Source organism: Ornithorhynchus anatinus, chromosome 3, assembly GCF_004115215.2.
Source record: "Ornithorhynchus anatinus isolate Pmale09 chromosome 3, mOrnAna1.pri.v4, whole genome shotgun sequence".
In the NCBI taxonomy this organism is placed as follows: Eukaryota; Metazoa; Chordata; class Mammalia; order Monotremata; family Ornithorhynchidae; genus Ornithorhynchus; species Ornithorhynchus anatinus.
Window position 1 is genome coordinate 63248713 of NC_041730.1, and position 15323 is coordinate 63264035.

Sequence of the window (15323 nt, forward strand, 5' to 3'; positions counted from 1 at the left end):
AAGCGCTTAACAAATACAATAATTATTACTAGTAGTAGTAAACACTCAATAAATACCATGGATTTTTTTTTGTAGTGAACAGCCTATATATGGTAATTCTGCATTCTCAGAAATCCAGAGGTGGCCTACTTTCTGCTTAAGGGTATTTTTTTCAGTCATAAAGCAATGTTAGAATAAATAAGGTTTGAAATAGGCTTCTTGGATGTCCCGCCAGAGAAAAACTCCGGGGACGAGAAAGAGGAAATACGGAGAGAGGAGACAAATATCTGGCCAAAATTGGGACTACTTAGCTGAGTGCTTGACCAATAAGCAGCACAGGATTAATGGCAGCTTTGGTTCAACTTAAGCCACTAGCTACCAAAGTCAGGGTGGAGCGATTCTCATTACTCATTTAATTTCAGCTGCCAGAACGCTACGTGCCAAGAGGCTGGCCAAAATGAGAAATCCGAAGGGAGCTGAGGAGTCGAAGTGGAAAAAAGGCAAGTTTCTTTCCCAGAACAGCGTACGAATGATTATCAGTTGCCAGAGCCATCCGAATTTAAGTCCCACTTCTTTATTCCCAGCGTCCAGTTACTCCTACCTCGGATCCTTCCAACTGGAGCCTATTCTGGAAACACACGGAGAAGCCTTACAGGTTGCTGTCGTGAACAATCAACCAGAAGGAGGAAACTTTACTGTAGGAGACCTTCTGACTGGCACTCCCAGGAAGCAGCACGGCGTTGTGGACGGGGTACAGGCCTGGGAGTCAGAGGGTCATGGGTTCGAATCCCAGTTCCGCCACTCGTCTTGGCAAATCAGGTCACTTCTCTGTGCCTCAGCTACCTCATCCATAAAATGAGGATTGCGACTTGGAGCCCCCAGTGGGACAGGGACCGTGTCCAACCCGATTTGCTTGCGTCCACCCCGGCGCTTAGCACACAGAAAGCGCTTAACTAATACCACAATTATTATTATTAGGAGGCAGACGAGTTTCAAAAAGCGTTGCTGGAGAGGACGTCAGGAATGTGAACCATGAAGACCTGGGCTCCTGAAGAAGAAAACAGGCTAAATGCCGTCCGTTATCTCCCTTCTGGAGTGAGCCAGGCTCCGGCCCTATTCCTATCTGTATTACGGTCAAATCCTGGGTGGGATCAAATGGCACCAGGTAGCTTTTAAAAAGATTTTTCTTTTTAGAAAAGTGCAGGCAGGCTTGCAGCGAGGAGCGCCGATAACGACGCAGGGTCTCCACGGAGCAGCTCCCAGCTTCAGAGGCAGCACATGGGCTAAAGCCCGAGCCCGTACACTGAATTTACCTTTCGCCAATCATTTTTGGTGGAAAGATGAGCACCGACACAAGTATATGGCCATTGGAAATGAGCCCAGGCACTGAGTGAAGAAGGACCTCTTGTGGAACAGACCCAGACAGAGAGAGCATTGGTTACTCTGCCCAAGAAATGAGGTATAACACCAAAGGCAGCACGGCCTGGTGGAAAGAACATGGGCCTGGGAGTCAGGGGACCTGGGTTCCGATCCCGGCTCTGCAGTTTGTCTTCTCTGTGACCTTGGGCAAATCACTTAGCTTCTCTGGGCCTCGGTTATCTCATCTGTAAAATGAGGAGTAAGACCGTGCGCCCTGCGTGGGACCGGGACTGTCTCTAACCTGATTATGCTGCACCTCCTACCCCAGCATTGGGTAGAGTGCCTGGCACAGAGTAAGTGCTTAACAAATGTCATTTGAAAAAAAAAAAAGAAAAAAAGATTCCCTTTGGTGGCAGGGGACTTGAGATGTTGCCGAAGCAATGAAAGCTAGATTGCCATGTGCCTGCTGTGTGACCTTAGGTAAGTCACATAACTTGTCGGTGCCTCAATTTCTTCGGCAGTAAAAAGGGGATCGAATACCTATTTTCCCTCTTCACGAGGCCGAGTCCCCTTTAGGGGCAGGGAATTTGGCTGAACTGTTTTCTTCCTGTATCTAGTATAGGGCTTGGCACAAAGTACGAGATTAACAAATACCTTGATTGTTGTTATTAGAATGACCAGACTGAGTCACCCTGCATTCCCTCAATGGGGCTTTTCCAACTGCTGTTAATGCTAATGCCTACCTGGTTTTGGTAAAGCAGAACTTGAGCGGCACGGCCTAGTGAAAAGAACGCGGGACGGATTCAGGGGGCCTGGGGTTTTTTTTGTTTTTTTTTTTTACCACACTCTGTCATTCGACTATCTGACCTTGGCCAAGTCACTTAATAGCCCTGTGCCTGTTTCCTCATCTGTGAAATGGAATGAAACAACTGCTCTTTCTCCCCCGGAGGCCGTAAACCCCACGAGGGACAGGTCTCTAGTCTGCAAGCTCTTTTTTGTGGGCAAGGAATGTATCTATTTATTGTTGTATTGTACTCTCCCCAAGCGCTTAGTACAGTGTTCCGCACACAGTAAGCACTCAATATATACACTGACTGAATTATACCTGTGATTGGACTGTATTTATGCCACACTTAGCACAGTGTTTGGCACACAGCAAGTGCTTAAACACCACAGTTATTATAACTGTGAAGTGTGCAAACTGCTCAGAGAGAATGATGTATATTCTTTAATCCCTCCAGACGGTAAACTCGTTACAGAGAGGGAACGGGTCTGCTGATTCTGTTTACGGTACTCTCCCAAGCACTTAGTACAGTGCTCTGCACCTAGTCAGTGCTAAATACCACTGATAAACTGATTTCAGGGAAGAGTCAGATGGATCCTAGGAATTGGCACCTGCCTGGGGGAGCAATATTACCAGGATCCCGTTGATATTTCATAGCTAAGAGGGTTTTTTCCAGGGGGTACGGGGGAGAATCACCCTTCAAAGTCTTCGGGAAAGGGTTGGCTTCAAAAGGCAGGATTTGGGACAAGGGATTAAAGTCCGGCAAAAATTTGAGAAATCAAATAAGGCTAAGCCATGACCACACATCTATGCATCACTCAGGGAATAGGACAAAAGAACCCAAGTTTTACAGAGACAGTATCCTAGTCTATTTGGGATTATTTGCAAAATTGGAATGTTTGGTATAGATCAACCAGAAAGGACCGCCAGGGGAACACCCTAACAAATTCTCACTGTAGACAAGGGATTTATTGTCTTTGTTTTTTGGTAAAGCTAGAGAGTCCTAAAGTTTTTTTTAAAAAAAAGGGATCTTGGCTAAAGTAAATACAAAATGAGGAAACTCGGATCTAATGAAGAAGAGAAGACAAAACAAAAATTAAGGAAAGTAAATGTGTAGCAAATTTATGAAAAAGAACCCTAGAGAGTCTAAAAAGACAGATTCTTCAGGAAATACTGGACGTTGTACAAGGGAAAAACTGTAGAAGCTTAGTTACTTGAAAACCAAGGGGCACAAACTGTTGAGAGGTCATTAAAATAGCTTTGTGAAGAGTAAACTATATTGGACTAACAAAAATTCCCGGCTCTGAAAAAGGGGGAAGCGACAATAAAAAAATATACATACGGTAAGGCTCTTAACTGCTTCAAATCGCATTATGCCAGCTTGGGAGAGGACCGATGAACGCGTAAATGGTTGGCGAGTCAGGGGGAATGTGAACAGTTCAGTGTCGATCGGGAGGGTGTGAGCAAGCTGAAGGGTGTTAGGCACTCTTGTCCCCGGCCTAGTCCTGTAACCTTATTTTGACCACCTGCACTCCCTCAAAGCTGCTGGGGCAACGGGAGCGACAAGCGAGCTGCCAAGAAAACCCACTTACGGCCAAAGTGACCACAGCACGGTGCCGACGCGGGTCATCCAAACCGGTGGCAAGCACTACACTCAACTCCTTCACGCACGGTCTCGACCCCAAAGTCTTTGCGACTGGATCGAGGCTCATCCGTCACTGAAGATGGAAAACACCACCATCACTTTGACCAGTCATTTAGATAATGACCGTAAGCACATCTCCCCCGCCCCCGGCCCCCAACCTCCCACCCTGTATTCCACTAAATTGGGAAAAATGAATAGCACCTGAGAAGGGAACATCCAACTACCCAACAAGTTTGACAAGTTAAAGAAACATAATGAAATTCTATAATGCATAACTTATTTTCCTCAAATAAGTTACACGAAGGCGAAATGGAAATCCGGCACAAAAACAGCAGAAAGTGGAGTCACAGTAGACACGAGCAAAATGAGTCAACGGGACAAACTAACATGATACTGGGATGTATTCATAGAAGCATAATAATTAACAACTGTGAAGAAATTCCACTATACACCAAATGGGTGAGGTGATTAAAATAAATATGTCCAATATGGGGCTCCCCATATGAGAGTCTTGTAAAGAAACTGGGAGAGGGTCCAGAGAAAGCAACCAAAAATGAACAAGCAGGTAAAATGGAAGTTTGAGAAGAGGCAGAAAAGTTGAAGCAACCAGTAAAAAATGGAGATCTGCCTTAAAACAGATTTAATATCACCAGGAGGTTTTGCAGGCAGCTGTATTCCACGCCAATTTAAGAAAGCAAGAGAAAGCTGGCTTAAATTGCAGCAAGAGATTTAAGATGAAGGAAACAACTCTGATTGGAGGGTTGCTTCCCAAAGAAGGTTTTGGAATCACCTTCATTGGAGATCTTTTTTAAATGATAGGCCATTTGCCCAGGATAATTCAAGTAGTCCTGATGATAGGCAGAGGGTAGTCTGGGTGACCTTCAGATGCCCCTTTCAGCCTACGATTGCTATGATTCCATTCGCTTTGAATATGGTACTTATGTAATATTCAAGGATTCACAATAACACACTATAAAAAACAGGAGACTCTACTTTGCTGAGCATATCACAGCAACCAGTCTCCTCGATGTTTTGCAGAAGCAGTTAGACATTTACACAAGGCCCATATTTCGTAATGTACATAATACAATCTGGTATGTAACTAATTCCATATGAAACCATTCAAATCAAAGGATAGGTTTGTTACTGAAATCAATTTTTTAAAAAACCGATGTATTTAAATGTACAAAGATTTCTTTTTAGAGACAAATATACTGAGACATCTAGCTTATCCCTGAAAAAAATTATACTGCTGCCTGTGCGTTTAAAACGAGGTGCAACGGATAAACCTATTAACTGCTGGGCTTCCACGAGTCAGTCGCTACTTGTCAATAATTGGTATTTTAGGATAAAGGGATTACCTTAATCTAGAATTTTTTTTTTTTTTTTTTTACAGTATCCCAGCAGTATCAGTGCAACCATTACTGGCAGCAGGTGTCATGCTACTTTGTTTTGGTATCAGGAAGATAGTGGGGGAGGAAAAAATGACTTAACAGGATTAACATAAATAAAAACAGTATGAATATAAACCCCACTAAGGATATTGTGATCAAAATCGTCAAAGGTTAACCCACTTTTGCTCCCCCACTACTATATTTCATTATTTTTGGTAAGAGGCAGGAACAACATTAGCTTGTCTACAAGGAAAATCTGCTTCTTGACAACTTGAAAATCTGAAACATATATTTATATATATATAGATATATCCATATATCTATATATACTCATATCTATATATAAAACACAGGAGAAATAATGGAGCAATGGGGATAACAGATTAAGTACTTGTAATTTTATGAAAGACTTGCCTACGTTAAGAAGCAGCGCACACACACCTATTTATGAGAACTAAAAATGTATAAACAGCACAATACTGTGGTATTGGAGATCATGATTCATTACCTGTACACACAACTACTCGTGTTATTAATAAACCTTTGGGACACTTAGTTCTTTGCCCAATAAGACACCGGAAAGTCTTTAAAACGGTCCCTTCCTCCTTCAGAAGACGGGATTTCTATACATTAACTTTTCATCTAGCATCGGAGTATAGGAGACAGAATCCACAAGGTGCTTTTAATTGATGAGACCTCAAGTGCTGTTTTTCCTCTCAGATTTTTGGATAGTAAACAGTTCGTGGGGACCGCACACAAATACTACGACAGACGAGCCGTTATATTAAGTCTGTGGACGGGGCCTCTGATATTTCGCCCGCTGGGAATGGGAGGAGAAGCTTTATGACATGCTGGAGCAGCGCACTGAAGGGGAGCCCATCTGAGTTAATACTTTGTCTAACCACTGGAGAGGTCCATTCAAATGCAGTTCGATCCAGCAGGGAGTGCTCGTCACTGTCTGCCTTCTGTTAAAGAGAGGGGTGGGGAGAACAAGACAAAACGAGAGAGGTTACAAAAAAAACCTCACGCAGACTCGAGGTGCAGAAGTCCGACGCTATGGCCAACTACAAGCATCGTGAGCCAAGAGAAAACCTGGAAGCCGGCGGCCCCGAGGCCCCCCACACCTTCGGGGCCAGCTGGAGGGGAGGCCCCCGTCCCAACTTCTGTCTGCCACCCAGGAGAGAAGTCCCGCTCCCTGAAGGAGGTCACAGGGGTTGGCTCGGCAACTCTGACAACGGTCAGAAAGCTTGTGGCCGTCCGTCCCCGCCGGAAGAGCGCCACGCCAAATGGCTCTTCCCTTCAGGTAATAAAAAGCCAGATACCGTCGTTGCCGTTACCGCTTTAGAGTGGTGGGATTTTGCTTGCCATCTGACTCTATCTGCTTGCCCTCCGTGTAGACTGTGAGCCCCCTGTGGACTAAGGACAGTCCTGTTCTCAACACCTTACCCAGCTGTTGGCTTCACGAATTCTACGCAGGGATTGGGATGAAACGGCCGATGACTTAACAGTATAACCACGTCAAGCGCAGAGATTCTGGCTATAAAATGGCTTAGCCAGAAACACCCAAGTCACCAGAGTCATCAGTGGAAAATCTACACGTGGCATTTTTCAGTGTGTCAGTCAGTACTATCTAGAGGGTGCAGATCTTCCGTCAAACGGCAGGGACTGTCTCTATCTGTTGCTGACTTGTTCATCCCAAGCGCTTAGTACAGTGCTCTGCACATAGTAAGCGCTCAATAAATACTATTGAATGAATGAATGAAAGATCTTCATGCTGGGCAAGTAGATGCTGACTTGGAGTACTCACCATCTACTATCAGGAAACTACAATTTAAAAGACACAAATAAGCCATGTCACCACCACCATCCCCCTCCTGATCACTAATATTTACCCTCTTCTCACCCACTGGCTTTAATCACACGTAACAAAAAGTTCAGCATCGAACAGCCGCGACACGGGTACTAGAGTAAAGAAATGGAGTGCAGGAATGCAAATTTTACTAGGAAAATATAGAACAATTTCTCCCCCACCGCATTCCCATGCTCACTTTTAATATGCTCTCAAATCAATTGTCTGTCCAGCACAATCCTGTTGGCTTTAGCTTCAGGAACTTCTTGGATAGCGGCTGTAAACGACAGCCTAGTCACATCTATTTATGATTTCTGGATGGATTCTGTGGTGATTTCAGTTTCAAGGATTCCAAATGTTTAAGAGACACTGTAAATGAAGGGGCTATTTTGGAAACCATCTTGAGATTCTTAGCCTACCAAATAACATTAATGCTGCTTGGTATTAATATCAAATTCATCCTGACACTACAACTTCATTAGAGAGATAAGGACATGCCGTTGGGTGCGATTTTAATTACCAAGGTTTTAAAAGCAACCTATTCTATCTATTAGCTAGTAAGCGTGTCATTTTCAAATGTTCCTCACGCTGAGAATTATACTTTATCCACTGGGGAAGCATTACTACTCTTTCACTAAACAGCACAAATTTTTCCACTCGTAAAACGTTGGCAGTTTTACTATGCGCAGAGAGATAAGGAGTTGTTATTGGTGTCCTGTTAATTGCATTTTTCCAAGAACTGTAAATTGTTTTCCATCCTCCAAATGTCTATTCTCTCTCTGATGCATTCAGGTGACCACATAACTTACTTGAAGACAAAAAGGCAGCTAAGTTCTAACAGTGCTTGGCACAGAGTAAGCGCTTAACAAATACCATCATTACTATCCTAGATACCGTCATATACGAGAATTTCCATTTTCACATCTCATTTCAACTACCATGAGAAGCAGCATAGCCTAGTCCAAAGAGCCTGGGTCTGGGAATCAGAGGACCCGGGCTGTAATCCCAGCTCTGTCACTTGCAGGCTGGGTAAACTGGGGCAAGTTGCCTCAGTTTCCTCAGCTGTAAAATGGGGATTAAATACCCATTCTCCCTCTGCTCTAGACTGTAAGCCCCATGTTGGACAGGGACGGTGCCCAAACTAACTTGCAGCTACCCGGTCTTTAGTACAGTGCTTGGCACACAGTGAGCGCTTAGTAAATATAATGATTATTATTACCTATTGGTGGTTTGACATCTCTAAAATAAATTAAACTCTAAACAGAAGTACAACTGGATAATAAAAATGGATTCTACCACCTCAATCGGAGGAAGCATTAGAAGCCCTCAACTTGGACTGGATAAGCGTAACACCAAATTCCTTTTTGTCAGACTTAAGTATTCAGCATTGTCAGAAAATACCATATGCAGAAATAGTTCTGTCTGTGATGAGAAGGTGGTTCAAGAAAAGGGTTGCATTCCTTTAAAGACTCCATTTCTTAATCTAATCAAGCAGTGGTATTAATTGAGCATTTTTCTTGTAGGAATAAGTGAGGGAAATGAGTAATCTCTGAAAAACAAGAATTCCCCAACAGCAGAAAAGGGAGGGAGAAATACAAGACTCGCCACGCTTAAGTTTAAAAGCAAAAATGAATATTTCATACCTGTATTCAGCCCCCCAACCTTTCACAAAACTCATTCTTATAGTGCACATTCTAGTTAGCTGGTACACTGCTTCAAAGCCCTGATTCACAGACTGAGCCAGAAGAGCAGCAAATTCCTGGTTATTAAAGATCTTCAGGTTACAACCTAGTGTGGAAAAGTTTTCAAAAAACAGTGAGTACCCATTAGCTTTCACTTGCAGCATTTTCTCAAAACTAGCAGAGAAAGAGCAATCCAGTCAGATTTCATAATAAAAATGTGCTTGAAAATCATTTCTATAGGAGAAATAGATTATGTCAGCCTTACAGTAGCCAAGCCATTAATCTTACCTGGTGGAATTTTACAAACTGTTGCGGGATGCCAACCGTATCTCTGATTACAATTAGGGCTCTGAACAAATATAGCGCTATCACTTAGGCACTCAGCAAAAACTTCCCCTCCGATGTAATATAAACGCACTCCTCTTCCTGAAACAAAACAGAGGGTTGGTTTACAAGACTTATAAAACACCTCCAAAAGACTGCTGGATTTCAAAAACTGCCTATCTAACTGAAAATAAGTGGGGTCGGGAGAGGTTACAAGTAAAGGACAAGGAAACCCGAGTGTCAACTTTTAATTATTCAATCAGTGGTATTTATTGAGTGCTTCCTGTGTTCAGAGGATTGCATTAAGCACTTGGTTGACATGTTCCCTGCCCACATTTATAAATGAATTAACTAGACTGCCTATTAACATTACAGAAGCAGCAACAATGGGTAGTATGAATAAGGGGATCTAACTGCAAGGTGGCACAGAGAGAAAAAAAAAAAAAGATAGTGGGCTACAGGAGGTCTCTGGGGCTTAAAAAGCAAAATTCAGACGCAGTCTCAAAGAAAATCACAAAGTCAGTAGCAACTGCTTTGCCTGTGTTACCTCAAATCTCCTAAATTATTCTGGACGTTTAAAAATACTGATGACACTGAGCTCCTTTCAGTAATCTGATACTTTGCAGTTTTAGTTTTTTCTGATTTTCACTGTTTCTACACTCAAACTAGTGAAATTTTAAAAATCCAGTTTAGGATTTAACATGTAAAACACTTAAGGGAGCTAAAGCCACCTTCAGAGACTTAGGTAGAAAGTAAAGACCAATTAAATCAACGGATTATCTAAATGAAATACTGTTAGAAAAATGACAGAGCTTTTAAAAATAAAGGCATCATTTATAGGTGTAAAGGCTAAATTATTTCTACAGTCCTGTTCTAAGCGTTGTCCGCTCTCTAAAAGCACCACTCCGATGGGCAAAGGGTAAATCAGCAGCCCCAACACCTTCTGTTGGCCGTAACCAATAGCGCTACAGGAATTTACCTTTAGCAGAACCAAACGAAATATCGTAGAACAGTGCTTGGCACATAGCGTTTAACAAATACCATCACCATCACTTAAGTTCCTTTTTCTAGCAGCCAAAACAGAACTTTCAGTCGTCAGTGACTGCCTAGCCCGTGTCGTTTCTAAGCTGTACCCCAGAGCACGTGGATGGTTTTATTTTCAAGTGAGAACAGTCCCTCAGAAAAGCAGCCATACATACCTATGTGTCGCCTTGTCATTTCCACGGTGGCATTTCGGTTAACGTTAGAGAGTAAACCTAGGCAGAATCTTTCCGAATTTGATGGATCTGTAAAGCCATCTACAGTCAGTGAGGGCTGCGATGCATGGAAAGTTTCTCCCACTCTCTGGTTTAATTCATAATATGCTATTGAACACCAAAATGCAGGCTCTGAATAAGTAACGGGTTGCAAATCTGAAAAGGAAAAGCGACAAAAAAAATCAAGAGTTCCTAGGATTTTAAGACAGGTACCTCTATCTCTATTGTTTTAAGCAAGTTAAACTGGCCACAGTTAGTGAGTTATACTTCATCTGCATATCATATCTGCATTTTCCCCACAAACTGTCTTGAGAAAACCTCTCTCTAACCCCTCCCTTCTCATCCCGCCACCCAATCTTCAACCCTGATCCTTTTTACTCTACCAGACTAAGCTGGACCAATTCTGCAACAGCAGCTTTAGCCAACTGCTAATTAGTCACTTCAGCAATCTCCTGACATGTGTCAGGTACATGAAACCTGGGACTAAAAGTCATCAATAAGCAGCAGATCAATGGGAAACTGAAAGGAAACTGAGCATTTTTGAAACTCAGACCTACAAACACCATCATCGTCACCTAATTAGGGACAATTCTGGCTAAAAATGAAGGTGGGATTTGGTAAATTCATGTGTGAGCATCAATGTCAAGAAAAACTGGTTTGGTGTTTCAGATTATTAAATACAGCTGGTTTTAGCCACGATTGCTAATTTAGCATGGAATTAGTCCTTAATGAATTACTGCTTCCATCTAACAGGAAAAAAAATCATAAGCAAAGCCCAGACATTAATCACTAAAGATTTACAACTTCTAAAGGAAAAACTAAATGGAACTTTTCTATATATCAACTGGCTGTTAAGGCGAGATGAACTTACTCTGAATTACTGAATGAATTAGTAAAATAGGAAATACTAGCAAAATGAATTTTAAATCTAAGCACTTAATATAGCTGCAGATGGCCTCTGAATGTCATCACGATGGAAAAAAAAAACTTGCCCAATCCCATCTCACATCTTTTGTGCTGAATTGTATGAGATTACCATTTTTTAAAAACTATTTTCATTCTTGATGAATACTTGGCACATCATAAAAAAGTCATTATTCCAAGGCTGATAGACTGGACCTGCTCCTCTTGTATAAGGGAGGGAATGGGCTATCTTAATTTTGCGTAGGAGCTTTTAGATGACTCAAGTGAAGGGCAGGAGAATGACATCTCATTCCATCACGACCCCAGCCTGTCTACATCCCTTCCTACCAATCTGTGACTGGCATCCTTATACCCAGAGATGCCCCACATAGCAACACGGTAGAGAGAGGGACTCTCGGCAATTCTGCAGCTAGTTTTTTCAGTCCCCTTCTACTATCTCGTATGTGAGGCACAGAGAAGATCGCTACCTTTTCGAAAATCACTCTTCTCTACGAGAGTTCAGATGACTGCTTCCAGCAGAGAGGAAGAAACAGGGAATAAGGAAGTTCTTTTCTTGCCTGCAGTTACCAAAGAGGTGCTAAAGTTCACTTTGGAGCTTCCAGTTGGAAGACTAGGATAGTGATCAGAGTAATTAACGACAACCACCCCTTCTGGCCCTTCCAGCTGAAAAAACTGCTCCCATCACCCCCTCCCCCCAACATATTTAATTTATACATATATTTATATGTATATATACCAATTTAACAGCGGGTTCAAAACAGGGAAGTTTATCCTGTGTTGTGAAAACAAAAAACACTGGTTTAAAAAATAATAATAAATGAAGAAAAATAAAGTTATCGCTCACCCAGGCTGTGATTAACTGGAGAAAGAGTGCTGGGAGAAAGCTCTGCTGGAGATCCTGGAAGAGGAATGCAGTGATACTTTGTAAGAGAAAGGCAATATGTCACACACTGATTGATTAAAACATGCTAGAGTATGTTTCAGTAGGGCAACCCAGCCCAATCTGTTAGAATACCATCACGAAACAAGTTGGCCAAAATTGAATAACTTTCTGGATGGAATATTCCAAGGACTCAGCTGCAAAGACCTTTTTGTAACTGAGATAAAAATCTGTCCGATACAAGCCTTTCCATTTTTGCAAGAACCACCCTTGGTCTATAGAATACCTTTTCCCTCAGAATTTTAACTCTGCCTGGCAACAGTGCACCCATTACTTAATGAATGGGATGGATAACAATAATTTGTTAATAACGACATTTTACAAATGAAGACACTAAGGCACTGAAGTTGAAACAACCTGCCATCAGAGCCTAAAGAATAGCCAGAAATGAAATCCGTGTTTAATCTCTTTCAGTCTGTTACCTTCTGTAGGAACATTAAAAATGTTTAAATCCCCAGCAAGATTTAATATTGTTCTTTCCAATGGTAAATGATGTTCCAATTAAATTAAATTCCCTGAGAGGGGTGCTTGAAGGTTAGGACAATATTACAACATTATTCAAAGATGAGAAGGAGCAGCTGGTTCTAGTGGAAACAGTACGAGCCTGGGAGTTGGAGGACCTGGGTTCTAATCTCCATTTTGCCATTCATCTGTGTGACTTGGGGAAAGACACAACTTCTCTGTGCCTCAGTTACCTCATCTACAAAATAGGGAGCCCTATTTGGGGAACTGGACTGGATCCTATTTGATTAGCTTATTTCCACCCCAGTGTTTAGTACAGTGCTTGGCAGAAAGTAAGTGCTTAATCAATACCATACTTCAAAAGATCCTAAACTCCCTAAACATATTAATAATAATAACACTGTTGGTATTTGTTAAGCGCTTACTATGTGCAGGGCACTGTTCTAAGCGCTGGGGTAAACACAGGGGAATCAAGTTGTCCGACGTGGGGCTCACAGTCTTAATCTCCATTTTCCAGATGAGGTAACTGAGGCACAGAGAAGTTAAGTGACTTGCCCACAGTCACACAGCTGACAAGTGGCAGAGCAGGGATTCGAACCCATGATCTCTGACTCCAAAGCCCGTGCTCCTTCCGCTGAGCCAAGCGGCTTCAGGTATATTAGGTACTCACCCTCTCCCCAAAACCACAGCATTTAGATATTCTTATACTCAAAACCTTCCCCTACCTGTATTTCATTATAAGGTCCATACTTGAGGGCACAACGCTTAGTACAATACTCTACATAGAATAAGCACGCAATAAATCATTGATTGATATAGAGTTTTGTAAAAGACCTAGCTTTTGAAGGTTTATAATAATATTATCTGTTAAGCGCTTACTTTGTGCAGAGCACTGTTCTAAGCGCTGGGGGAGATACAGGGTCATCAGGTTGTCCCACGTGAGGCTCAGAGTTAATCCCCGTTTTACAGATGAGGTCACTGAGGCTCAGAGAAGTGGGCAAGTCACTGTCACACGGCTGACAAGTGGCAGAGCCGGGATTCGATATGATTAGCTCTTACTCATATATACTGATCCATCTCGGAAACAACTCCTTACTTTTACAACTTGAAACTAACGGCAAAGTTATTTCAAATCCAAGAAAAGTGTCCAAATTCAGTATCTGAATGGCAAAGATACTATGAAGATGAGTATGTTTTAAGGGGAGTGGAGGGGGAAAGGTCTTTATCGTGAAAGCCAAATTATACTTATTACATTATGCTCTTCTAGCCACAGTTTTCAGGTTATTAAAGAAGAGTTTATACAAATTTGGTACTTTCACATGCATGTCAGACTGCTATTTATTACACTAAGTTCTTCTAACCACAGTTTTCAGGTTATTAAAGTAGAGTTTATACAAATTTGGTACTTTCACATGCAAGTCAGTCTGCTAAGTAGTTGGCTTCCTTTAGAATTTAGGGTGCATGTTACTCTTAATTGCTTCTAGAGATTCACTCCACATAAAAGATTTCTGATAACAAAGCTGTCAAGGGCTACAGGGAACACAGCAACATGATGCTCAAAATGCTTCTTCAATTGCCTAAAAACTAATCACAATTATTTTCCTACTAAAAGGTATGCTCGAAGATACCATTACTCAGAAAGATTCCTATTAAAAAATTTAGAGCATATGACTGAGGAAAAAAAAAAATCAGCTCTTTCTAAGCTGAATCTTTCTGGTGATTTGAAGTTTTCTGAATAGGTACAATTCCAATAGTTAAAAACTAAAGGATAGAGTTTGGACCATCAGATCAATTTTTTTTTTTATAATTGGAAAAAAAAGCAATTAGAGAAGCGGCGTGGCTCAGTGGAAAGAGCCCAGGCTTGGCAGTCAGAGGGCATGGGTTCGTATCCCGGCTCTGCCACTTGTCAGCTGTGTGACTGTGGGCAAGTCACTTCACTTCTCTGTGCCTCAGTTACCTCACCTGTAAAATGGGGATGAAGATCGTGAGCCCCACGTGGGACAACCTGATGACCCTGTATCTCCCCCAGCGCTTAGAACAGTGCTCTGCACATAGTAAGCGCTTAACAAATACCAACATTAAAAACACAAAGACAGAGAAGCAGCATTGCCTAGTGGATAGAGCTAGTTAATCCACAGGTTATGGTCTAGAGGGGGAGACACATTAATATAAATTCTGGATATGTTTGTAAGTGCTGTGAGGCTGAGGGAGGGGTGAATAAAGGGTGCAAATCCAAGCGCAAAGGCAACACAGAAGGCAGTGGGAGAAGTGGAAATGAGGACTTAGGCGGGGTAGGCCTCATGGAGGAGATGTGCCTTCAATAAGACTCAGAACGTTGGGAGACTGGTCGTCTGCCGGATATGAAGCCGAATTGTACATTCCAAGAGCTTAGTACAGTGCTCTGCACATAGTAAGGGCTCAATAAATACTAATGAATGAATGAATGAAAGAGGGAAGGAGTTCCAGGCAGGAGGTCGGCAAAGAGGTGCACAAGACTGAGGTACAGTCTTGAGGTTAGCATTACAGGAACCACGTGTGTGGGCTGGGTTGAAGTAGGAAAGCAGTGAGGTAAAATAGGAGCTGTGGTGTTTGAGCGTTTTAAAGCTGATGGTAATGAGTTTCTCTTCGATGCGGAGGCCTATGGCAACCACTGGAGGTTCTTGGGGAGTGAACAAAAACTGAACGTTTTTGTAGAAAAATGACCTGGGCAGCGGAGGAAAGTATG

General features: G+C 42.2%; 1 protein-coding gene across 4 annotated transcripts in view; it reads right to left on the minus strand.

Annotated features, from left to right (window-relative positions):
• Positions 1–4150: 4150 nt before the first annotated feature.
• The window catches only part of SMAD2 (SMAD family member 2), a 75358-nt gene continuing 64185 nt past the window's right edge, over positions 4151–15323 (minus strand). For all 4 annotated transcript variants that reach the window (XM_029060403.2, XM_029060401.2, XM_029060402.2 and 1 more), the window contains 5 exons: positions 12041–12094; positions 10216–10428; positions 8981–9118; positions 8654–8798; positions 4151–6126 (listed from right to left, as the gene is read on the minus strand). In XM_029060403.2, the coding sequence (XP_028916236.1) occupies positions 6003–6126; positions 8654–8798; positions 8981–9118; positions 10216–10428; positions 12041–12094 (674 nt within the window). In that variant the 3' untranslated portion in view covers positions 4151–6002. The remainder of the gene's footprint in view (positions 6127–8653; positions 8799–8980; positions 9119–10215; positions 10429–12040; positions 12095–15323) is intronic.